At 34.4% G+C, this 25848-nt stretch overlaps 1 protein-coding gene and 1 non-coding gene across 8 annotated transcripts; one reads left to right on the forward strand and one right to left on the reverse strand.

Annotated features, from left to right (window-relative positions):
• Positions 1 to 302: 302 nt before the first annotated feature.
• On the forward strand, positions 303 to 410 carry LOC112699970 (small nucleolar RNA R71). Its single transcript, XR_003152900.1, has one exon. It is a non-coding gene; the product is annotated as a small nucleolar RNA R71 (small nucleolar RNA).
• A 13528-nt stretch (positions 411 to 13938) lies between these two features.
• Positions 13939 to 25644, reverse strand: LOC112696733 (uncharacterized). 7 transcript variants are annotated; one of them, XM_025749575.2, is made up of 10 exons: positions 24980 to 25644; positions 24628 to 24817; positions 24407 to 24540; positions 23899 to 24011; positions 23673 to 23793; positions 21959 to 22111; positions 15690 to 15842; positions 15507 to 15586; positions 14868 to 14917; positions 13939 to 14320 (listed from the first exon to the last, which is right to left on the reverse strand). In XM_025749575.2, the coding sequence occupies exons 1-10, from the start codon at positions 25388 to 25390 to the stop codon at positions 14193 to 14195; spliced, it is 1533 nt and encodes a 510-aa protein (XP_025605360.1). In that variant the 5' UTR covers positions 25391 to 25644; the 3' UTR covers positions 13939 to 14192. The 7 variants fall into 7 exon arrangements, 6 of the variants coding, with proteins under 6 accessions (XP_025605360.1, XP_025605362.1, XP_025605361.1 ...); XM_025749577.2 differs by lacking the exon at positions 21959 to 22111; XM_025749576.2 differs by lacking the exon at positions 14868 to 14917.
• Positions 25645 to 25848: the final 204 nt, after the last annotated feature.

Raw genomic sequence — 25848 nt, forward strand, 5'->3', positions numbered from 1 at the left:
TTTTGCATTCCAGACAGACTTTGAGAAATCATATTGACTTGTTGAGTCAATATTTTGTTCTGAGCCAATATGGCATTCAGAGTGTCAATCTCAAGAACTCCTTTCTTCTGACTAGTCCCATTGTTCACAGGATTTCTTTCAGAAGTGTACATGAATTGGTTATTTGCAACCATTTCAATCAGCTCTTGAGCTTCAGTAGGCGTCTTCTTCAGATGAAGAGATCCTCCTGCAGAGCTATCCAAAGACATCTTGGACAGTTCAGAGAGACCATCATAGAAAATACCTATGATGCTCCATTCAGAAAGCATATCAGAAGGACACTTTCTGATTAATTGTTTGTATCTTTCCCAGGCTTCATAGAGGGATTCTCCTTCCTTCTGTCTGAAGGTTTGGACTTCCACTCTAAGCTTACTCAATTTTTGAGGTGGAAAGAACTTTGCCAAGAAGGCATTGACTAGCTTTTCCCAAGAGTCCAGGCTTTCTTTAGGTTGAGAGTCCAACCATGTCCTAGCTCTGTCTCTTACAGCAAAAGGGAATAGCATAAGTCTGTAGACCTTAGGGTCAACCCCATTAGTCTTGACAGTGTCACAAATTTGCAAGAATTCAGCTAAAAACTGATGAGGATCTTCCAATGGAAGTCCATGGAACTTGCAATTCTGTTGCATTAGAGAAACTAATTGAGGCTTAAGCTCAAAGTTGTTTGCTCCAATGGCAGGGATAGAGATGCTTCTCCCATAGAAGTCGGGAGTAGGTGCAGTAAAGTCACCCAGCACCTTCCTTGCATTGTTGGCATTGTTGTTTTCGGCTGCCATGAGTTCTTCTTCTTTGAAGATTTCGGTTAGGTCCTCTACAGAGAGTTGTGCTTTGGCTTCTCTTAGCTTTCTCTTCAAGGTCCTTTCAGGTTCAGGATCAACCTCAACAAGAATGCCTTTGTCTTTGCTCCTGCTCATATGAGAGAGAAGAGAACAAGAAAATATGGAATCCTCTATGTCACAGTATAGAGATTCCTTGAGGTGTCAGAGGAAAAGAAAAGTAGAAGACAGAAGTAGAAAATTCGAACTTATCAAAGAAGATGGAGTTCGAATTTTGCATTAAGGAATAGTGTTAGTCCATAAATAGAAGGATATGAGAAGAAGGGAAGTGGTTTTCGAAAATTAAGTAAGAAATTTTGAAAACATTTTGAAAAACACTAATTAATTTTCGAAAACCAAGAGTGGGAAAGAGATCAAGTGATTTTTGAAAAAGATTTTGAAATTAGAAATCAGAAAGATTTGATTGAAAATTATTTTGAAAAAGATGTGGTTAAGAAAATATGATTAGTTTTAAAAAGATGTGATTGAGAAGATATGATTTGAAAAACATTTTAAAAAAGATTTGATTTTGAAAATTAAAAACTTGGCTAACAAGAAAAGATATGATTCGAACATTAAACCTTTCTCAACAGAAAAGGCAACATACTTGAAATGTTGAATCAAATCATTAATTGATAGCAAGTATCTTTGAAAAAGGAAAGAAATTGATTTTGAAAACACATGATTGAAAAGATATGATTTGAAAAAGATTTGATTTTGAAAAACTTTGAAAACCTGAAAAAAATTGCATTGAAAAACAGAATATTCCCTCTTGTGCCATCCTGGCGTTAAACGCCCAGAATGGTGCACATTCTGGCGTTTAACGCCCAAAACTATACCTTTTTGGGCGTTAAACGCCCAACCAGGTACCCTGGCTGGCGTTTAAACGCCAGTCTGTCCTTCTTTACTGGGGGTTTTGAACGCCCAGCTTTTTCTGTGCAATTCCTCTGCTGTATGTTCTGAATCTTCAATTCTCTGTATTATTGACTTGAGAAGACACAAATTAAAAATATTTTTGGATTTTTAATAATAAGGAAAAATCAAAATACAACTAAAATCAAATAACAATGCTTGCAAGACACCAAACTTAGCAGTTTGTATACTACTAACACTAATGATAATGCATATGAGACACATAAACACTCAAGTCAAGAGAATTCAAAGATTAGAGTAAGAAATCATCAAGAATTATTTGAAGATCCTTAAGACACATGAATGAATGCATGCAATTGACACCAAACTTAAAATGAAACACTAGAATCAAACAAGAAACATACAATATTTTTGGATTTTATGATTTTGTAAATTTTTTTTTTTGGATTTTTCGAAAATAAAGTGGATAAAGGTATCAAAATTCTTAATGAGAATTCCAGGAATCATGCAATGTTTAGTCTAAGACTCCGGTCCAGGAATTAGACATGGCTTCACAGCCAGCCAAGCTTTCAAAGAAAGCTTCGGTCCAAAACACTAGACATGGCCAATGGCCAGCCAAGCCTTAGCAGATCACTGCTCCAAAAGCAAGATTGATAGAAATCAACAAGCTCTTGTGATGATAAGTTGAAACCTCGGTCCAATGAAATTAGACATGGCCTCTCAGCCAGCCAGACTTCAACAAATCATCATGAAACTCTAGAATTCATCTTCAAGAATTTCGAAAAAAAAATACCTAATCTAAGCAACAAGATGAACCGTCAGTTGTCCAAACTCAACAATCCCCGACAACGGCGCCAAAAACTTGGTATGCGAAATTGTGATCAATACTTTTCAAAACTCAAATAATCCCTAGTAATGGCCCCAAAAACTTGGTGCTCACTACCATGGCATAAACACAACTTCGCACAACTAACCAGCAAGTGTACTGGGTCGTCCAAGTAATAAACCTTATGCGAGTAAGGGTCGATCCCACAGAGATTGTTGGTATGAAGCAAGCTATGGTCACCTTGTAAATCTTAGTCAGGCAAACTCAAATGGGTATGGTGATAAACGCATAAAACATAAAGATAAAGATAGAGATACTTATGTAATTCATTGGTAGGAACTTCAGATAAGCGTATGAAGATGCCTTCCCTTCCGTCTCTCTGCTTTCCTACTGTCTTCATCCAATCCTTCTTCCTCCTTTCCATGGCAAGCTTAAGCAAGGGTTTCACCGTTGTCAGTGGCTACCTCCCATCCTCTCAGTGGAAATGTTCAACGCACCCTGTCACGGCACGGCTATCCATCTGTCGGTTCTCGATCAGGCCGGAATAGAATCCAGTGATTCTTTTGCGTCTGTCACTAACGCCCCGCCCTCAGGAGTTTGAAGCATGTCACAGTCATTCAATCATTGAATCCTACTCAGAATACCACAGACAAGGTTAGACCTTCCGGATTCTCTTGAATGCCGCCATCAGTTCTAGCCTATACCACGAAGACTCTGATCTCACGGAATTGAATAGAAGAACAATAGTAATTGCATTAATACTCGAGGTACAGCAGAGCTCCACACCTTAATCTATGGTGTGTAGAAACTCCACCGTTGAAAATACATAAGAACAAAAGTGATCATTGGTTTCGGTCCCAGAGAGGGAACCAGAAGAACCAAGATCTGATCTAAGAACTAGATGTCCAAAGATGAAAATACAATAGTAAAAGGTCCTATATATAGAGAACTAGTAGCCTAGGGTGTACAGAGATGAGTAAATGACATAAAAATCCACTTCCGGGCCCACTTGGTGTGTGCTTGGGCTGAGCAATGAAGCATTTTCGTGTAGAGACTCTTCTTGGAGTTAAACGCCAGCTTTTATGCCAGTTTGGGCGTTTAACACCCATTTTGGTGCCAGTTCCGGCGTTTAACGCTGGAATTCCTGAGGGTGACTTTGAACGCCGGTTTGGGCCATCAAATCTTGGGCAAAGTATAAACTATCATATATTGCTGGAAAGCCCAGGATGTCTACTTTCCAACGCCGTTGAGAGCGCGCCAATTGGGCTTCTGTAGCTCCAGAAAATCCACTTCGAGTGCAGGGAGGTCAGAATCCAACAGCATCTGCAGTCCTTTTCAGTCTCTGAATCAGATTTTTGCTCAGGTCCCTCAATTTCAGCCAGAAAATACCTGAAATCACAGAAAAACACACAAACTCATAGTAAAGTCCAGAAAAGTGAATTTTAACTAAAAACTAATAAAAATATACTAAAAACTAACTAGATCATACTAAAAACATACTAAAAACAATGCCAAAAAGCGTACAAATTATCCGCTCATCAGTACTCCATCATTCTCCATGAGATTAGAGAAGATCAAAAAGCTATGAGACAGGAGCAACAAAGGCAAGGAAGAGACATAAAGGAGCTCAAAAGCACCATTGGTTCTTCAAGAGGAAGACGCCACCCTCACTAAGGTGGACTCATTCCTTAATCTCCTTGTCTATTTATTTTTCTGTTTTTGGCTTTATGCTGTATGTTCTATCTATGTTTGTGTCTTTACTACATGATCATTAGCGTCTACTGTCTATGCCTTAAAGCTATATGAATCCTTCACATCTCTTAAATGAAAAATGTGCTTAAATACAAAAGAACAAGAAGTACTTGGATTTCAAATTTTATCTTGAAATTAGTTCAATTATTTTGATGTGGTGGCAATACTTTTTGTTTTCTGAATGAATGCTTGAACAGTGCATATTTTTTATTGTTTATGAATGTTAAAGTGTTGGCTTTTGAAAGAATGATGAGCAAAGAGAAATGTTATTGATAATCTGAAAAATCATGAAATTGGTTCTTGAAGCAAGAAAAAGCAGGGAAAAATAAAAAAAAAGTAAGTAGCAAAAAAAATGGCAAAAAAAAAGAGAGAAAAGAAAAAGAAAAAAAAAGCAAAGCAAAAAAAGCCAATAACCCTTTAAATCAAAAGACAAGGGTAAAAAGGATCCAAGGCTTTGAGCATTAATGAATAGGAGGACTAAAGAAATAATATCCAGGCCTAAGTCTTTAAATCAAGCTGTCCCTAACCATGTGCTTGTGGCATGCAGGTCCAAGTGAAAAACTTGAGACTGAGTGGTTAAAGTTGTGATCCAAAGCAAAAGAGTATGCTTAAGAACTCTGGACACCTCTAACTAGGGACTTTAGCAAAGCTGAGTCACAATCTGAAAAGGTTCACCCAATTATGTGTCTGTGGCATTTATGTATCCGGTGGTAATACTGAAAAACAAAGTGCTTAGGGTCACAGCCAAGACTCATAAAGTAGCTGTGTTCAAGAATCAACGTACTGAACTAGGAGAATCAATAACACTATCTAAAATTCTAAGTTCCTATAGATGCCAATCATTCTGAATTTCAAAGGAAAAAGTGAGATGCCAAAACTGTTCAAAAGCAAAAAGCTACAAGCCCCGCTCATCTAATTAGGACTAAGTTTCATTGATACTGTGGGATTCATTATATATTCTCTTCTTTTTATCCTATTTTGTTTTCATTTGCTTGGGAACAGGCAATAATTTAAGTTTGGTGTTGTGATGAGCGGATAATTTATACGCTTTTTGGCATTGTTTTTAGGTAGTTTTTAGTGGGATCTAACTACTATTGGGGATGTTTTTATTAGTTTTTATGAAAAAATTCATATTTTTGGACTTTACTATGAGTTTGTGTATTTTTCTGTGATTTCATGTATTTTCTGGCTGAAATTGAGGGACCTGAGCAAAAATCTGATTCAGAGGCTGACAAAGGACTGCTGATGCTGTTGGATTCTGACCTCCCTGTACTCGAAGTGTATTTTTTGGAGCTAAAAAACTCAAAATGGCGCGCTCTCAATTGCGTTGGAACGTAGACATCCAGGGCTTTCCAGCAATATATAATAGTCTATACTTTACTCGAGTTTTGAGGACGCAAACTGGCATTCAAATGCCCCTTCTCTACCCTATTCTGAAGTCAAAACGCCAAAACTGGCATAAAAGTTGGAGTTAAACGCCCAAACTGGCACCAAAGCTGGCGTTTAACTCCAAGAGAAGCCTCTACACATGTAAAGCTCAATGCTCAGCCCAAGCACACACCAAGTGGGCCCGGAAGTGGATTTCTGCATCATTTACCTATTTCTGTAAACCTTAGTAGCTAGTTTCATTATAAATAGGACCTTTTACTATTGTATTTTCATCTTTTGATCATCTTTTGATCTCTTGATCATATTTTGGGGGCTGGCCTCATGGCCATGCCTGGACCTTGTTCTTATGTATTTTCAACGGTGGAGTTTATATACACCATAGATTAAGGGTGTGGAGCTCTGCTGTTCCTCGAGTATTAATGCAATTACTACTATTCTTTATTCAATTCATGCTTATTCTTATTCTAAGATATTCGCCACACTTCAACATGATGAATGTGATGATCCGTGACACTCATTATCATTCTCACCTATGAACGCGTGACTGACAACCACTTCCGTTCTACCTTAGATTGAGCGTGTATCTCTTAGCCTCCATTCCGAAAGATCGGAGTCTTTGTGGTATAAGCTAGAGTTATTGGCAGCCATTCCTGAGATCCGGAAAGTCTAAACCTTGTCTGTGGTATTCCGAGTAGGATCTGGGAAGGGATGACTGTGACGAGCTTCAAACTCGCGAGTGTTGGGCGTAGTGACAGACGCAAAAGGATAGTAAATCCTATTCCAACATGATCGAGAACCGACAGATGATTAGCCGTACGGTGACAGTGCATTTTGGACCATTTTTACTGAGAGGACGGGAGGTAGCCTTTGACAACGGTGAAACCCAACATACAGCTTGCTATGGAAAGGAGTATGAAGGATTGGATGAAGGCAGTAGCAAAACAGAGATTCAACAGGAGCAAAGCATGTCTATGCACTTATCTGAAAGTCTCACCAATGAATTACATAAGTATCTCTATTTTTACTTTATGTTTTATTTATCTTTTTAATTATTAAAACTCCATAACCATTTGAATCCGCCTGACTGAGATTTACAAGGTGACCTTAGCTTGATTCAAGCCGACAATCTCCGTGAGATCGACCCTTACTCACGTAAGGTTTATTACTTGGACGACCCAGTGCACTTGCTGGTTAGTTGTGCCAAGTTGTGACAAAGAAGTGAGATTACAATTGTGCGACCAATTTGTTGGCGCCATTGTGTATCACAATTTCGTCCACCAGCGGTCTACATGATGTTCAGCGTAGTCATTGGACGACAGCCAGAGGATATTCTCTTGGGTCTCTAATCAACGATTCACATTGTCTCTCCTGACAACAGAGCATCTAAATCTGAGATTAGAATCTTCATGGTATAGGCTAGAACAATATACAGCATTCCTGAGATCCGGAAAGTCTAAACATTGTCTGTGATATTCCGAGTAGGATCTGGGAAGGGATGATTGTGAGGAGTTTCAAACTCACAAATGTTGGGAGCAGTGACAGTGTGCAAAAGGATCAATGGATCTTATTCCGACGCTAGTGAGAACCGACAGATGATTAGCCCTGCGGTAGCTATGCCTGGTATTTTTCATCCGAGACGAAAAATCCGACAGTTGATTAGTCGTACAGAGACCGTAGCCGGACCATTTTCACTGAGAGGATCATACAGCTTGTCATGGAAGGGAGCACGCATGATTGGATGAAGACAATAAGAAAGCAAAGGTTCAGGAGTAACAAAGCATCTCCAAACGCTTATCTGAAATTCCCACTAATGAATTACATAAGTATCTCTATCTTATTTTATGTTTTATTTATCTTTTAATTATTAAAAACTCATAACCATTTGAATTCGCCCGACTGAGATTTACAAGATGACCATAGCTTGCTTCAAGCTGACAATCTCCGTGGGATCGACCCTTACTCACGTAAGATATTACTTGGACGACCCAGTGCACTTGCTGGTCAGCTATGCGGTATTGTGAAAAGTGTGAATCACAATTTCGCATACTAACAAGCATTACAAGGTACATCAACATTATTACAAGTAATGAAATTGTATTTCTTTTTCATTGTGGTCATTCTATATAAAGATGGGTGTCCTAATCTAAGATGCCAGATATTATTGTCGGATGACTTTTGAACATTCATGATGCATGATTGCATGAGGTTTAACCTATCTGTATTTAGTGTATAAAGACCTGCAGCAACAATGTTTTGTGTCATAATTTCAGAAAATCTCATTATGCAATGCAGGGATGCAGTGAGTTTCGAAACTGAAATAAGTTTGAAATTGAAGGATGGTATATACAATGCATTGACAAGATACAATTTTTTAGAGAAAACAATAATTTCAATTGTATTGCTTGTGCTGTAAGAACCATTTGGCAATTTTTCTCCACCATACTTTTGCCTTAAGTGTGGTGGAAGGCCATGCTTCTTATAGCATGTTTCAACAGTGTGCCCCAATTTTTCACAATATGAGCAATGTAGTTTTCCTCTGTCACCTCCCCTTGCACCAGCTTGACACCTACCTCTTCTACCTCTACCTCTCCCTCTACCTTGACTATAGTCTGTAGTGTTTGAGTTAGAAGCAGAGCATGCGAGCAACTTTGAGTCTAAGATAGGTTCGAGGCTGTGATTCTGCCTTTCTTGCTGTGTGAGCAGTGAAAAGACATTGTTGATGTTAGGGAGTGGATCATTAACATAATTTGGGACCTTACACCTTAGTATTGGTCATTTAATCTTCTTAGGAATTGTGTTACCTAATCCTCCACCTTATACTGCCTGACGATTCCCAAGGAGCACAAGCATCTTGTTCCACACTCACATGACAGGATCAATCTGAAGTTCTCAATGTCTTCCCAAATTGACTTCAGCTTCGTGTAATATGTTGTGACATCCATTTCTCCTTACCTGATTGCGTAAAACTCCTCGTACAGCTCGGCCACTCAAAATCTATCACCATGGTAGTATCACCGCTTCAATTCATTTCACAGATCACTTGCTATGTTGTTCCATATCACCGATTGACGAATGCTAGGGCTTAATGAAAGATTGATCCATGCCAACACATAAGTGTTGCATCTTTGCCAATATTCATATAGACTATCATCTTTCTCTGGTCTTGCTAGGCTACCATCTATAAACTTCAATTTGTTCTTTGCACTTAATGCCAACAACATAGATCTATCCAAGAACTGTAGTTTTTTCCGTCTAGAACTTCTAAAGTGAGAGGAATACTAGTACTTTCTGATGGATGCAAGTAATAGAGACTTGACAAATCTTGATTCGAACTGAGACTATTTCGTTTGATTTGTGCCTGGATCGAAGCAATTTGATTTAGCACGTTACTCAATGCATGCAAATCAATACCAAAAGATGTGTTGTTGTTCGGTTCCACCATTGCTGTCTAATCTTGTTTGATTTGCAAGATAAAAACTTTACAATCCTTAAATTGTGAATAGGTACAGAGATTCAGCCTCTCATCTTCTTCAATCTTCTGTTCGTTACACACGCTACCCTCTTAGGGTCTACGCTCACCGCACCATGTTGAAGGTGCCGCAAGAGTAGGTTGAGAGTGTGTGAGTTTGGGAGATCAGAGAAGAGAAATTTGAGAGACAGAAATTGAATCAATAAATGCAAAACTCATCATTCACTAAGGTTCACTTACCTTATATACACATGCGTACACTTAGCTAATTATGCAGTTACAGTACCTGATAACCTACTCTAATAAATATCTCAATTAGCTCTAACTAACTCTACCACTTGCTGAAACTAATTCTGTTAAGTAACATTCATGATTTTGTCAAAAATAGAGTGTCTCAAAGAAGCCAAGAGCATAGTAGTCAATGTAACACCCTCACTATCAGAATATCACACTTCCGGCTGTGCTACACTAATAGCAAGAAGCATTACGACAACTTCATATATATAATAATAAAATAGGAGCCTGATTCGAAACTGTATCGCAGTTCTCTTTGAAAAACCGAAAAAAATATTTTTTATCTTGAAAACAGGCAAGCATATACATATGTACAAAAGTTCTTACATAAGTAGCTTATGAATATAATATACATACAGAACATAAAATTCATATCCCTCTTTTAAAATACAATATTGATGGCAAGGGAAAAATACATAGCAATTAAACTAATAATACAACAGAATTGAATAAGCAAAATTGCGATAAAACTCTTCGTAAGCCTCTTCATTCGTCTCCCGAAAAGATAAAGCTGTAGGGGGGTGAGAACCTAACCACACGGTCTCACCATGGATTTTTAGAATTGTCATAAGAAGATATTTAATAAAAAAATTATTTTTAAACTCAGTGATTACCGTTGTCTTATGAATCCTTTGAAAACCAATGGTTTAACTATAAAAGAATTCAAAACATTTCTAAAAGAAATTAGTTAATTAACCAGAAATCCAAACTCCCTTTTCAAATAAATGAATCTTAAAAGTTGCCTAATAGTATGAATGACCAACCTGTTCCAAACATAGGTTCATCAAGCCTATGCTAAACTAGTTTGATATTCATACTTCACTAAACCTCAATCAGAAACCAATCACACAATCAACCAACATTATCATCAATTCAACACCAAAACTCAATTTCAAAAGTACCACACTAGAACAAACACAGGCAAAATAGACAAGAAAAACACAGGCATAGGTAACAGTTATAGCAAGTAGCTCAGATAGCAATTAGAGACAGTTAAACAGTTAGGCAAACCAAAACAAATGCAAACCCAAACAAGGCACGCAAATGCATATGATGCATATCTGTCCTATGGCTAATGAGCTCATCTGTCGGTTATACAGCCAACCCGATAAGTCCTGTTTGCTAAACCCTTAGACTGTCCCCCGACATGCATCTATATATATATCAAATTGCTCAAAGGGAGTACCATTTCCGAGAATTTATAAGTGCCCGGTCACTCTTACGTTGTAGGGTCAACAGAGTATCGAGTCTCAACCTGGAGCAAGTGGTGGCAAGCCACTACGTCTACCTAGGAAAACTCGTGTCTCAGATAATTCAAATTCATAAACCATATGAATAATTCATTCAACATTCATCAATATCTAAGTCATTCTCAATATCATCATCATTCGTCAATCCATATCTCATTTCCAAATTCATTCAAAAATCATATTTCAAAGTCAATCCTCATCATCCTTCTTTCCATTCTATTCATCAATAATCCCAATTCAAGACATAATTCTTTCTTTTCTAAGTAAATCAATCTTAAAACATATAATGTTTAAAACCAAATCTTTTTAAATAATTACTTTAAACGAAACTTCCAAATTTATAAAATTTCGACAGCTTCTCCTCTAAAACTCAGACTCTGCCACCCTTTTCAGGTCCCATCCAAACTTTCCTCAAACCCTTTCTCAACCATTTTCAAATCTCAATTATTTTCCAAAATTCAACCAGTTCTAATATCAAATTATTTTCAAATCCAACCATTTCCAATAATAAATCTTTTTCAAAATTAAACCGCTTCCAAAATTAAGTCATTTTCATATCTCAAATCATTTCCAAAGCCGATTCATTTACATTATCAAATTAACTTCAAAACCAAGAAAAACCGCTTTTCATAATAATCAACTAATTAACTTTACAAACTAATTTTTTTTCAATAATTACACATCACTCAAGCAATCAAGCAATCAGTCATTCAGTCCAGCAAACAACCATATTCATAAGACAATCATAATCATAGACGTATATTTCTCACATTAATATCTATTTATAACAACTCTATAAGATAAAATAAATTTTAAGAAAACTCCTACCTCAATTGTGACTCAATTACGTGATAAAACTCCATTTTCCTCTCGATCCGCAACGCAGCAGCCGTAATCTCTGCTCCAAACCACTTTCGCATCAACCACAACAACTATAATCGCAATATATAATAACCGAAACTCAATCTTATAGCAATTAACACCACAAAACCTCAGTGTATGATAACAGAACAGTGACTAAAAGGATTTCCAAAACGAAAACGCTTACCGTATTAAGGAATAAGGACTGAACCAAAGAGCGACAGTCACTGTGGTGGTCCATCAAGCTTTCAGGCGGCCAGGCACGGCCACAAGACCTCCTCTTTCTCCGGTGAGCCTGGCTTCTCCCTCCATTCACGTCTGGTCGCGTCCTCCCTCATTTTCACTTGAGCTTCTCCTCGTGGCGGAACCCGTCAGAGGTGATGGCAACCTCAACTGCAGCAACAATGTAGTGGCTTCGTGAACGGCGCGATAGTCCCAAGCCCGCGACCTTCTCTCTCTTCTTGGCTCTGCTCCTCAACAGCGTTGATGGCTTCACGGCGAGGGTGCGATTGGGTGCGGCGGCAACGCGCGGCTTCCCTCCTCTCTCTCTCTCTCTCTCTCTCTCTCTCTCTCTCTCTCTCTCTCTCTCTCCTCAGATCTGATTCGCGACGGCGACAACAACAGGACACGGCGGCCGCGAGCTGGACGGCGTTAGTACCCAGTCAGCGGCGCCATGCCTTTCTCCCTCGCTTTCTCGGATCTCTTTCTCTCTGTTGTGTGGGTTGTAGGCTACGCGTGAGGGAAAAAGGAAAATGGGGTTGGCAGCTGCTGATAGGGAGAAGGGGAGGTGTGGGTGTGTGCTGGGTTGTGCGTGTCCTCTGTGAGAGTGAGGAGGAGGGTTGAGGGTTTGGCGGCTGTTGATGATAAAAAGGGAAAGTGTGGCGGTGGATGTGAGTAGCGGTGAGGGGTTAGGGTTAGTGGATTCTAATTTGGGAATTACGGTTTAATTTGGGACAAAAGTAAAATTAGGAATTTTGAGTTAATTGGAGTTTGGTAAATTTTAATAAAATTAGAGTATATTATATAAATTTAAAATTCTATTTAATTCCTTAAAATTATTTTTTAAAAAAACCTATTTATTTATTAATTAAAATATAAGATAATATAATTAATTAAATTTTTTTTGTTTGTAAAAATAATTAAAGTATTAAATTTCGACTCAATTATTTAAACCAAATCGTATAAAATTATTATTATTTTACATTTGCTAAACTTTATAATTTAAATATTGAAAATAATTCAATAATTATAAAATCAGATAAAATCTTAAATTATTTTAAACTTAATTAATCAAAATTTATTTTAATTATCTTTAATAAAATAATTTCTAAAATTAAAATACTTAATAAATAAATAAATTAAAATTAACCTTTAATAAGATTTTTCCAAAATTTTTGGGTCTTACACTCAACACTAGAATCTGTGGTTATGCTCGAACGGGAAGAAAAAAATGTGCAACTTTTTGCATTGTTGTTCAGAACATAGACAGAGACGCATGTACACAAGCTGCCATTGTAGGTGATTGAATTTGCAGGGCATGACGCCATTAATGGAGGTTTAAGAATTTTGAGACTTGAGATCTATCTATCTACCTACCCTTTTGTAAAGATAAGCTTTTTATGATTTATTTGTGGGTATCTAAATTGAAAAAAAAAACCATAAAAAAAACGAATTTAAGTGAAAGATTGTGTTTTAAGAGCAAAAACTGAAAAGGGGTTCATGACGATGATGAAAAAATTACGTTTCTATAGTTTGGTTATTGCAACTGAATAATTTTTTAAATAGAACATAACTGAAGCTAATGAATGTGTCTGTATTTTTGTGTTCACTGAAATGAAAACAAGCAACAAGGTGTGGCGGTGAGTGAAAGGAAGAAGTAGAAGAAAAAGAAAAAAGTTAGGATGCAGGAATCTCAGAAACCAAAATAAAGATTTGCTCGAATTAAAACTTAATTGGAGTTGTCTATATAAGACATCTTCGATAACCTCTCAAAAAGGTAACCAAATCCTATGTTCGATACATCCTTTTTTTTTGTTTTTTGTCTTCTATTTTTTTCGCTAAACAAAAAATATTTTATTTTTTAGTTTTTTACGCATGTTTTTTTTATACATGTATAATTAAGATACAATTAACTATAATTTTTTATCATAAAAAATTTAAACGCTAATAAATATAATCACAAAGACATAAATTAATTTGATATCTATTAAAAGTTAGATTTGTTCGGTAAAATTACTAAAAATATTTCATATTATCTAACAAATTACTAATTTGAGTAGTAGTGTTATCAAACTACTTTATTTTCCTGATATAAAGTTATTCTACAACTTTTATTGTAAGAAATCGTAGTTTATTAACAATGTAACATAAATGTATGGAAATAGAATCCATTATTCTTTGATATCAACACTGCTCTAGGCTGATAATTGACAAATTCATCCATTTTTCAAACGAACATAGTTTTCTTTTTCTGAGCGTAATATCAACCAGCACGCACGCACGTAAAGTGCGAGTTATTAATTGGCGGTGCCCTTTACATTTTTGTTCCATTTAAAACACATGTATTACTCTGCTCCAAATGATAAACAAAGTAATTAAGTTAAAGTAATGAGGAGAGTGATTACTGATTATAATTGTAGGTCTCTGTAGTATCGCTTGATCCAACTTGCTATGATCTTTATCTCTTTTTCCCTCACATGTGTGAGCCACTTTGGATCTTCCTTAGTTGAGTACCTTAGGTCTACGTGATGAGCTCCTGTATGAATGTGTTCACATAACATAATAAGAGTAATACTAGATAGTAATAAATATTATTATTTTTAATCAGTATTTAATTAATAATTAATTTACATTAATTTTTTAAATATTTTTTACAAAAAAATATTTATTTTATATAGAAGAAATATATAATTTACATTTATATTTATTAAAGTTTTGTACACATAAATTTATATAGTTTACACTTATAAATTAATATAATTTATATCTATGTTTTTTAGAATTTATATACATAAATTAATAAATTGATAATTTAATATTTGTAATGATTAAATAATGGCTAAAATACTAAAAATTATTGATCCCAAAAAATTTTCATATAATAATTATAAAAATGTTTAATAATTAAAAAAATTAACTAAAAATAATTATAATTTATCTTATTAATATTATTAATTAATACGATAATTAATAAATATTAAATAAAATAAATTCTGACTATTTATTTTATCTCTCTAAGATTACGTAATAATTAACGCCCCCAATTAATAGAGCTTAGAACGGAAAAGGAAAATTAAATATACCTTCTTTTGCAACTATGGCTACTAAAGTTTTTGATATACTCTTTAATACCCTGTAACATAAACACATAGTTGTCATAGCGTTTTGTTAAATGCGATTGAATACATAGTGAAATAATTATAAGTAAAACAACAACAACAATAAAATTTTATTTTATTAAATAGAATCAGTTATATAAATAATCAATAATGTTAAAAAGAGAAAAAATCAGAATTTATTTTATTTAATATTTATTAAATAATAATTAATAAATATTAAATAAGTCAAATTTAAAGTATTTTTAATTAATTTTTTTGTTATCAAATATTTTTAAATTAAATAATATTATTGAATTTTATCATATATTATTATTTACTGTAAAATTATTTACACAAATTTTTTTTGGGCTATTTTATGTATAATATTTTGGGTCTTTTACTATTTGTTCTCTATCTACCTTTTATCTCATTTATTCTTCTATTAATCCAATGTTCTCCCAATCTTTTTTCTACAAATTCTATCATCTTTTCTATATAGTCAATAAACACTACTCTAACTTTTTTTTTATGTCTTTTTTCTTACTTTGTCTAAACGTATATATAACTACTCATGTATCCCGACAATAATTATTATAAGTAATTACAGAAAAATATTATACGTACCCTCCACCACTCCAAGGGTCTCTTAAACCGTTAAAGAAGATAATGTTGCTGGCGGATCTTTTCAGAACTTGGTGAATATGCTGCAGAGAAACGTTATTGACGAAAAATCAATAAACATTAAGGGGAGCTAATTAAGCATGCAGGGAATAATTTAATGTAGTAGTTAATTAAAAATATACTGACATAGCCGCCAAACTCAGTGGTGATCCAATGGGGTCTAGGAGTTGTATTGTAATAGAATTGGCAGGAATCGGATCTACTTTTGTATGACCATTCAGATTCAGGGAACATGCTTTCCTTCCTCACACCAAGAGGCATAATCATCTCTGAACAAGCCTGTTTCATTTTTAATTGGAAACAGAGCAACAATAACATATCGAAATTGGATTTGCAATATCTTCTCCAGAAAAGTTAATAACCAATGACGCTACGTTCTTGAATAATCACTCTGCTAGAAAAAAAAATGTGCTCTTGTCCATGTTAAATTAATTGGGTCATTTATTTATCAGAATTTTGTGTTTGGACTCAGTTTTTGGGGCCTTCCAAGTGCTCAATGGCAAGTATTATGAGATATAGTTATGACACCAAAAAGAGACAGTCTAATGTTAGGGAGATTCTTAATTTCTTATTATGAAAAATGTCCCACTTCATATTGATATCCATCACATAATATATAAAAATTAAAAACAGAAAAATATTACAAAATGTTATATCTGTGCTTAAAAAACATTATGATGTATAAATATATTTTCTATGGAGGAAAATAAAAGTTCTCCTAATGTTTTATGTACCTAACTTTGGTATCGATGCCAATTTTAAAAGAGAAGGAATTGAGAGAAGATTAGAGAAATAATGATACCAATAGACTTAATATTCAAAAGTGAAATTTTAAGTGTAATATTTTTTTTTTGTGTTTTTATCTTACTCTTAAACTAACACTATTCTATTTGTTTTTTTTTTCATGTTAAAAATGTGAGCCTTCTACCATTTTCCATGTTCAAAATAATCCTTAAAAATTTACACATACTGCATTAGGTCTCTTAAAATATTCAAGGACATAATTTGGTCATTGAAAAATATTAGCACTAGTCAAGTTAGTCATTTTATTAATTTGTTAATGTCCTATGAATATGTCAACTGATGTTTGTTGATGCGTGAGATAAAATTTACTATGTGTTATATTTTTAAAATATTGTGTGACATTTAAACTGATACGTTAATTGAAAGTTATCAGAAGAACTAATTAATTAACCCATATTAATACATCTTAGAAGAAACAATTTAACTCACATTGATATTTCTCAAAAATCGAATGAAAGTATTAAATTTTCTAAACTAAATTGTCTCATCCATATTTTTTTAAAATCCTATTCGAATATTAACCCTTATTTATTATACACATATTAGTATTCATTTGGAATTGTGGTTACAAATTTTATAAACGTTAAATCTAACTATTTTTTGTGTTATAAATCTTATCACTATGAACTTAACTTGGAAAAATAATGAGTGAGAAAAAATAAAGTTGGTACTAAAAATTAAAAATAAACTTTTTATATAGAAAAGTCTTAAAGATACATTTTTCATATATGTACCATTTTTAAGAGTTCAATTTTGTGATTGTTTTTGTTAGAAACAAGAGAGTAATCGGAAGAGTATATTATTGAGTATGTTGAAAGGTACGATATATAGGGGTATATATAGGTATTAAAAGAATCAAAATAATAAAAGCATACAATCCTATCGTTAATATACAAATATTCTATATAAATGTAAATGATACTGACTGATCTAAATTGATTTTAATTTATTCTCTAACATCCTCCTTCAAACTTAAGTAGGAGCTAAGGATACCATCTTGAGTTTGGATACTAGAGTCCGGAAATGAGTAGGATGATGAACTTTCATAAAGATATCGGCAGTCTGATCCAGAGTTCCAACAGCAGCGAGGCAAATAGCATTAATAATGAGACTTTGCAGGACAAAGTGACAATCAATCTCAATGTGTTTGTTGCGTTCATGAAAAATATCATTATGCACAATCTGAATAGCACTGCTATTGTCACAAAAGACATCGGTTAGGGATGATTGAGGAGCACCCAAATCTACAAGAAGCCAACGAATCGAGACAACCTCAACACTGGTGTCAGCAAGAGCACGGTATTCAATTTTTGTGTTTGATCGAGAAGTGAACGTTTGCTTCTTAGTTCGCCAGAATATGAGAGCGTCACCAAGAAACAAACAATAACCAGTAATAGAACGACGATCAATGGGATCATCAGCCCAATCAGTATCTGAGTACATCTGAAGGGACAAAGATGAATGGGCAAAAAAATAAAGACCATGAAATAGGGTGCCTTTGATGTAGCGAAGAATGCGAAGAACTGCCACATAGTGAGTAGTACGAGGAGCTAACAAGAACGGGATAAGTACATGAACTGGATAGGTGATGTCTGGTCAGGTGACAGTCAAATAGATGATACCTCCAACTAACTATTGATAAAGAGTAGGATTATCCAAAATAGTGCTATCCATAAGGGTAAATCGAACATTAGGCTCAAGGGGAGTAGACTCAATGCGACTATCTATAATTCCGGCGCGAGCAAGAAGATCTGAAGCATACTTAACTTGAAAGAAATAGGTGCCATTATTTGTAGATATGACCTCGAGACCAAGAAAATAACTGAGAGAACTAAGATCTTTCATCTCAAAAGTACAGTGAAGGGAGACTTTGAGATCAGAGATACCATCAACATCATCACTAGTAATGATCATGTCATCAACATGCAAAAGTAGAAGAACAACTCCACGTTCACTTTTACGAATAAAGAGAGCATTCTCATGAGGGCTGCAAGTGAAACCGATATTGCATATAGTGGTGCTGAACTTATCAAGCCATTCACGAGGAGCTTGCTTAAGACCATAAAATGTCTCGCGAAAGAGACAGACTTTGTTAGAAGGACAAGGATAACCCGAAGGTGGTTTCATATAGACCTTCTTTTTCAAATCTCCATTAAGAAATGTATTCTTCACGTCCATCTGAATGAGAGACCATTTTTTGATCGCAGCAATGGCAAGAAGAGCTTGAACATATGTGAGACGAGCAACCGAAGTAAAAGTCTCTTCATAGTCAATACCATGCTTTTACATACAACCTTGAGCAACCAATCGTGCCTTATAATGGTCAATAGAACCATCAGAGCAAGTTTTGATCTTGTATACCTTTCTACTTCCCACAACTTCCTTATTAGAAGGATCAACCAAATCCTAAGTGTGTGCTTTTTCAAGTGCTTGAATTTCTTTCTACATTGCTTGCTGCCAATTTAGATTTGTGGAGGCTTCTCTGAATGACTTAGGTTAATATTAGTAGAAAAATAATGATAATCAAGAAGATGAGGAGGTGAATGTCTTATCCTAGAAGAACGAGTAGAAGAAGGAGGCATGATGGTAGGAGTAAGATCATCGTCCGGTCTGAAATCATCGGGAGATGGAGAAGACGAAAGAGCAGGAGGCTGTAGAGGGTGACTCGAGATAGAACCTGTAGAATCATCACTAGAAAAGATCAACATTAGGGTTAGAGAAAAAGGGTGACTGAGTAGGAGGAATGAACTCAAAAGATAAGAACCGAGAAAACATGTGATGCTCCTAGAAGACAATATGACGAGATATACAAATACATCCAGAGAGAGGATCCCAACAACGATAACCCTTGTATTCTGTGTCATAACCAAGGAAACAACACATACGAGCCCAAGGTTCAAGTTTACTATGTTCATGAGGCTGAAAAGGAACAAAACAAACAATCAAAAATTCGAAAAAAACTGTAATCTGGAGAGGTATGATAAAGATGCTCAAATGGAGTAATATTACCAAGAACAAAAGAAGAAAGTCTATTGATAACATGAACAGCAGTAAGAACAGCTTCACCCTAAGTACGCTCAGGACACAAAGAAGAAAGAAGCATTGCATGAACAGATTCAAGAATGTGACGGTATTTGCATTCAGCTCGTCCATTTTGTTGAGACGTACCAGGGCAAGAAAACTCAGACAAAGTACCCTGTTCTACAAAAAAGGTTAAAAGTTTGGAATCACGATATTCCATAGTATTATCGCGTCGAAAAACCTTAATGACCTTGGAAAACTGAGTTTTAATCATAGTGGCAAAGTTAATATAATCTAAGGTAGCTCATGGCGATTAGTCATCAAATAAACCTAAGCGTGAATAATCATCAATGAAAATGACAAAGTATTGAGCTCCTCCCATAGAAGCGGTGGGAGTAGGGTCCCAAACATTAGAGTGGATAAGATCAAAAGGAAAGCAAGCAAGAGATGAATTATTGTGAAAAGATAAAGCAAGTTGTTTGACAGTTTGACAAGAAATAGAAACAAAAAACTTGTTATTAACCTGACCCAAAACACCCTGAGGCACAAGAGGACAAAATTTTTGTAAGGAGCTGTAGGCAAGACGTTGAGTCATAAGTGAAGAGTAGATGAAGAAGAAGCAGCACAGAGATTTGGCACATGAGTAATATGAAGATTCTCGAGTTCAAACAATCTTCCGACCTTACGTCCAGTCCCGATGATTTGTCACATCCGACGATCTTGTACACGACAACCAGAAATGAAAAGATTGACATCAAAACCGAGATCAACAAGTTGACCAACAGAAATAAGGTAAAAATTCAATTTGGAAATATAATAAGTATCAGGGAGATTAAGAGTTGACTAGGAAATAGAACCCTTGTGTGTCGCATGCAAGAGGGAACCATTAGCAGTATTGACAAAAGGTGCATTTGTAGTGGCAGAAAAAGACGAGAAAAGATAACACAAAGGAGACAACACAAAGGAGACATGTGATTAAAGTAACCGGAGTCAAAATACCATTTAGAATTACCTGAAGGAGTTGAAAAAGCAGTAAGAGTATTACCAGAAAGGGAGAGAAGATGCTTAAGAAGAGACACAATATCACATAGAGAGACAGGAGACGAGTTGTAAGGAGCAGAGGTGGTAGATTCAATAGTAGTAGCAACAGCAGAAGCAAACACATTCTTAGAGAAGTTGTGATGAGAATGATACTTGAGGTGATCAAGACGTGGTGGGCGAGTAGGACAGGTAGTAATCAAATGTCCCAAGAGCTTGCAATAGTGGTAGAACAGTTGTGGACAATTGTAGTTGATGTGACCTTTCTGTTGGCATGTGTGACATTCAATAGAAGGACAATTTGAGAAGAGGTACTGTTACGACAAAATTTACTCTTTCTGTCTGTTCCAAAAGTATCTGAGTTTTCCATAATAGTAGATACAAAGATCAAAGAAAGGAGAGAAATCTGCAAATTCGAGGCTGAAAACGAAAAAACAGATAGCAAAATCGAAAAGAGCTCACCAAAAAATCTTAGGAAGTGTCCCACTATCTGACACGTAGGCTACCACGTCAGATTCCACGTGAACAACCACGTCAGCAGGAAAGGTGAGACGTGGCGACAGCTGAGTGGAGAAGGGAAGCCCCGTCAACGCTGAGTTAGTGAGGGCGGTGCACGGGTTGCTAGAGGCGCTGCTTTTGCAACACATGGCACGCTTTGGACCGTTTGATTGTTGCTGTAGATCAAACAGTGCTGGAGATGTTTGGAGAAGGAAAACGATGGAAGCGGACATCGATCTTGCGGCGACGCGTGGCGTAGCATCCGGTTGTTTCTCGCGATGGGTTTGAGCTCGTTGAACTCGCGACGACAAGACGAAGACGGTGGTAATGGCGGTGACGAACCAAAGCATTGGGAAAGAATCGAAAAATGAGGCCAAAGAACAGTTCTGGGAGAAAAAAATAAATGGGCTATGAACGAATTTCATAGGAAAAAAGGAACCTATACTCTTGATACTATATTAGAAACAAGAGAGTAATTCAAAGAGTGTATTATTAAGTATGTTGAAAGGTACAATACATAAGAGTATATATAGGTGCTAGAAAAATTAAAGTAACAAAAATATACAATCTTACAATCAATATATAGATATTATATATAAATATAAATAATACTAACCGATCTAAATTGATTCTAATTTATTTTTTAACAGTTTTATTAAAAAGAATTATTATTTAAACTAACTTGATATTTATTATTATTTTATACATTTAATCGATAAAATAATAAAAGAATATATATTTAAATATGTCTCTAATAAATTTTGTACTAGACGTTTTTATCTTTAAATTTTTTTTTATTACATTAAAATTTTTAAATTTTGTAAAAATGATATATATAAATTCTTATTCTAATCAGACTTATTTTTATATTTAGACAAATAAATTTTTAAAAATATAATGAAATGATCTGTATATTTTACATTTTAAAAACATAAACAATTAATACAATATTTTTTAAGAACCTATTTAAATAAATAGTCGGAATAAAATTAGAAGCGGGGAAATAGAAAAGAAAGAGGGTAGGTATGCAGTACCTGCCATTGCCATCCCCCGAGATCATGGGGATCAGAATGATCATCCAAGTCGAAGCAAGTGGCAGAGCCGCTGTAGTTGTAATATATATTCGCTGCTGCGTACAGCTTCTCAAATGTTGATCTCTTCTTTTCCTTTTCTATTGCCTCGCACATCTACACCCCGCAATTCCAACTCAAAACACTCTTTTCACATTAACTAACATCTTCTCCCTCATTATTCCTCTCTTTTCTTTTTTACACTAAAAATTAATTATGAATATATGTATTTTTAATATTAAAACAAATTTCCAACAAGATAACATTAATATTTTTTTTAAAATAAATAATATCAATATTTTGTTTGCACAAGATCAGATCGTCTAATGAGTGGCATTTTTTAACAAAAAATTGTAGATATCCAGTTTCTTTGTCATTCTTATTAGCAATAATATCAATAATGAAGAATGAGTATTTCATGCATCACACACCACACATCTAAAAGTGTCTTACTACTAAATAAGTTGAATTTCCCAATCTCAACAAAGTTGATAGTTAGATTATTTAAGAGAAAATGACTCTTCACCCTTCTACGAAATGCTTAAATAATACTTTTAATACTTTAACATGTTACAAAAAATTAATTTTAAAATGTTCATGTATTTCATGATTAATGATATAATATTAAAATAAATGAAATTTATTACTTTAACAATAGATACACATTTATATTATTATTACTATTATAGTAATATTAGATATATAAAACATTTTAACTTTTTACAAAAATACTTATTTTAAATTTTTTTATATATTTTATATTAATGATAAAATATTAAAAATAAATAAAATATATTAGAATAATAGATATATTTTATATTTCTTTTTCTAAATCAACCAAATAATTATCACTAACATATATATATATATATATTGAGGAATATTTTATTCAAATAGACTGAAATGTATATTGGTAGTCTTGTAGAAAAAGAAAACGTACGTTTCAGAAATAAAAAAGAAAGAGAGCAACATTTAGATATCTCAGAGTATCATTTTTTTAAAAATGCTTTTGAGTATGTAATTGAATAATTGATTAATAAGTGTGAGTATTAATTGATTAAATCAAATAAGCTCAGCTTACTCTAACTAATTTCCAATTTCGATAACGTATTTATCAAAAAGGGAGTAGAAATATTATACACAGTTTTTCCCATAAAAAAAATATTATACACATTTTTTTATTTGTATGATGTTATATATCATTACACCATGAATAATTTGTTAAAATAATAAATTATACATAATAATTAATTTATCCATAACAACACAGCCTTTGGCCACAAATAAAGATTTAGACAAGGATTGTACCAAAAAACAATATGTTGAAAAGGACTGTACCGAAAAGAAAGGAGTTTTAATTCAGACTAAAAAAAATAAAATTTGGCTTGAAATCAATCTCTTTTAAATTTTTATAGTGATAGTAATACTAATAAAAATAAATACAGGAAATTAATTTTTAATTTATCAATATTATTCATTAATTATTTTATTAAAAAATTATTTTTTAAAATTTTTAAAATTATTTAAGATTTTTATTTAGAGTTGAAATTTAGAATTCAAAATTTATTTTAAACTTTAAAATAAAAAATAATATAAAAAAATTGACCGATTGGAAAAATTAGCTTTCCTTATTAAACTTTAATAATAATTAATGTTTTGAGAGTTAAAGCAAAAGCACCTTTCTGATTGGATAAGCTGGCAAGGGATTCATAAAATTGGAAGGTGTGGGATAATCTGTCATCGCTGTATATGTCCACGCCGATTGAAGCCAACCTTCCAGATCATCTGAGCTATAATTCCTGTAATAATAATAATAAATAAATAAATAAATAAATACTCCATTATTAAATTAGTTATTTAATTGAATTTAATAATATTATTATTAGAAATAATGGTGCTCTCACTTGCATAATCTGAATGATTTCTGCAGCAGCTTCAATCCTTTATCAGTCTTTCCCGCATCCTCTATTTGTTTCCAAGAACTTTTTATGACGTTATAACAGTTCTCACTCTCACTCTATATGTCATAATATATGCAAGAAATTAAACAAAGAAAAATTACTATTCTTTAATATTCAAATCTGCACAGTGACATGCATGTGAATACCAAGAAAATTAATAATTAATTATAAGATCACCCGCATGCTTGATTGAGTGGATAAAATTGAAGTGCACAAATCTCAACCTTGTTTATTCTTTCTTACACAGTGATTTATATATTTGCTGATCCACTCACATGTGGGTCATTTGTGCATAACGAGAACAGTTCAATAGATTTTAAGTGGATTAATATCCATTTCCACAGATCCCTTTTGAATATGTCATGCAATTTTGTGCGGATCGTGAGACAAGGAAAGATATATAAAAATATGATAAATGGAGATAGATGGAGGAGAGAGAAAGATTATAAACCCTGAAGTCGTTGGCGATAGTATCGGAGAAGACATAGGGTGAAACCAAACCCGGAAAATGAAGGATTGGGGCAGATGAAGCTAAGGCTCCGATCGTAACGTGCGGATACTTCATTCTGAACCACGCAGCAAGCACTGCCCAAAACAAAATAAATTATTATTAAATTTTATACCAAACATGAATCAGGTGAGATATGCTTTTATTATTATTATTATTATTACTTCCTCCGTAGGATCCACCAAACACCACAACAGGGGAATCAATTGCTGAGATATTCTTCTTCAGATCAATAATGAGAGTGGCATAATCAGCCAACGCCTGAGTAGAACTCAGGTACCCAAGTGTACTCGTATTTGCATATGCAACCTCCCTGTTCCCACCAAATGGCACTGATTTTCCGTAGAATCTATGCTGCAATTATTCGAAACAGAGTAGTGTTAATTAATTAAGGTTGAGATCTCAGAGTATTGGCCATGTCTTCGACACAGTACAAGGTTGACTTTAATTAATTTGGGGGTAGGTAGATATGGATCAATGGATACATTTGTTGTAGTTGTAGTTAACATACAATACCTCAATGAAAACCAAAAGTGCTTGGAAACGTGGCGCGGTTTCGAACATGAACCCCGTGTTCTGCGTGAACCACTCTATGTTGCCTTCGTTTCCGGTGTAAACAAAGATTGGAGCATTGTTGTTGGCGCCACCCCAATGGGTATCATTGAAGAGGTACCTTTGTTGAAACTTGTGATTGCTTTGGGGAGTGTAATCGAAGTGATCGAGCGTTTGGGTGAAGAACTTTGTCTCGTAGAGTCCATTTGATGAAGAAGAAGAAGAAGAAGAACGAGAGAGTTGGGTGGTTAGCTCAGGGTGAAACTTGGATGGAGAAGGGAAAGTGGGTACGAAATGGGAAAAAGACAAGGTGGAGAAGGAGAAGAATAAGAGTAGCAGAAGAGAAAGTGGAGAGAAGAGTGTGGCAAGTATCATTTTTGGGTGGTGGAGGTGGAAGTGTGGGGTATGGGTGGTGTTTTTGAGAACATGAAAAAGAGAATCTCAGCAGTCTACAAGTTCCGAAGAAAAAGCCATATGGGAGGTTGGTTTGCTAATAAGCAGGGGATTGAGGTACCCTGGCCCCATCCAAATTCCAAGTTTCTAACTATGTCTTTGCTGCTCATGGATATGTCTTTACCCAAATTAGTTCAATTTTAATATCATGCATTTATCTACGCACACCTGTTATCCGGAAATGATAATCTCCCTTGTATTTTTTAGATCACAAAGCCAAAAACAGAAATAACTTGTTTTATTTAATATTTATTAATTATTATAATAATTAATAAATATTAAATAAAATAAATTTTATTTTTTTTTGTTTTTTTAGTATTATTATTTTTATAATTTTACTTTGCACGTGATTTTTTTATATTATATGATTGTATAAATTT

This window comes from Arachis hypogaea, chromosome 6, assembly GCF_003086295.3.
Source record: "Arachis hypogaea cultivar Tifrunner chromosome 6, arahy.Tifrunner.gnm2.J5K5, whole genome shotgun sequence".
Taxonomy (NCBI): Eukaryota; Viridiplantae; Streptophyta; class Magnoliopsida; order Fabales; family Fabaceae; genus Arachis; species Arachis hypogaea.

Coding starts and splice junctions, on each gene's coding strand:
- LOC112696733 (XM_029287547.2), bottom strand. CDS start 25,390: ATGATACTTGCCACACTCTTCTCTCCACTTTCTCTTCTGCTACTCTTA. Junction 24,541..24,627: donor TGGTGGATCCTACGGAGGAA/GTAATAATAATA, acceptor TGTTTTGGGCAG/TGCTTGCTGCGTGGTTCAGA. Junction 23,794..23,898: donor AAATCATTCAGATTATGCAA/GTGAGAGCACCA, acceptor TTATTATTACAG/GAATTATAGCTCAGATGATC.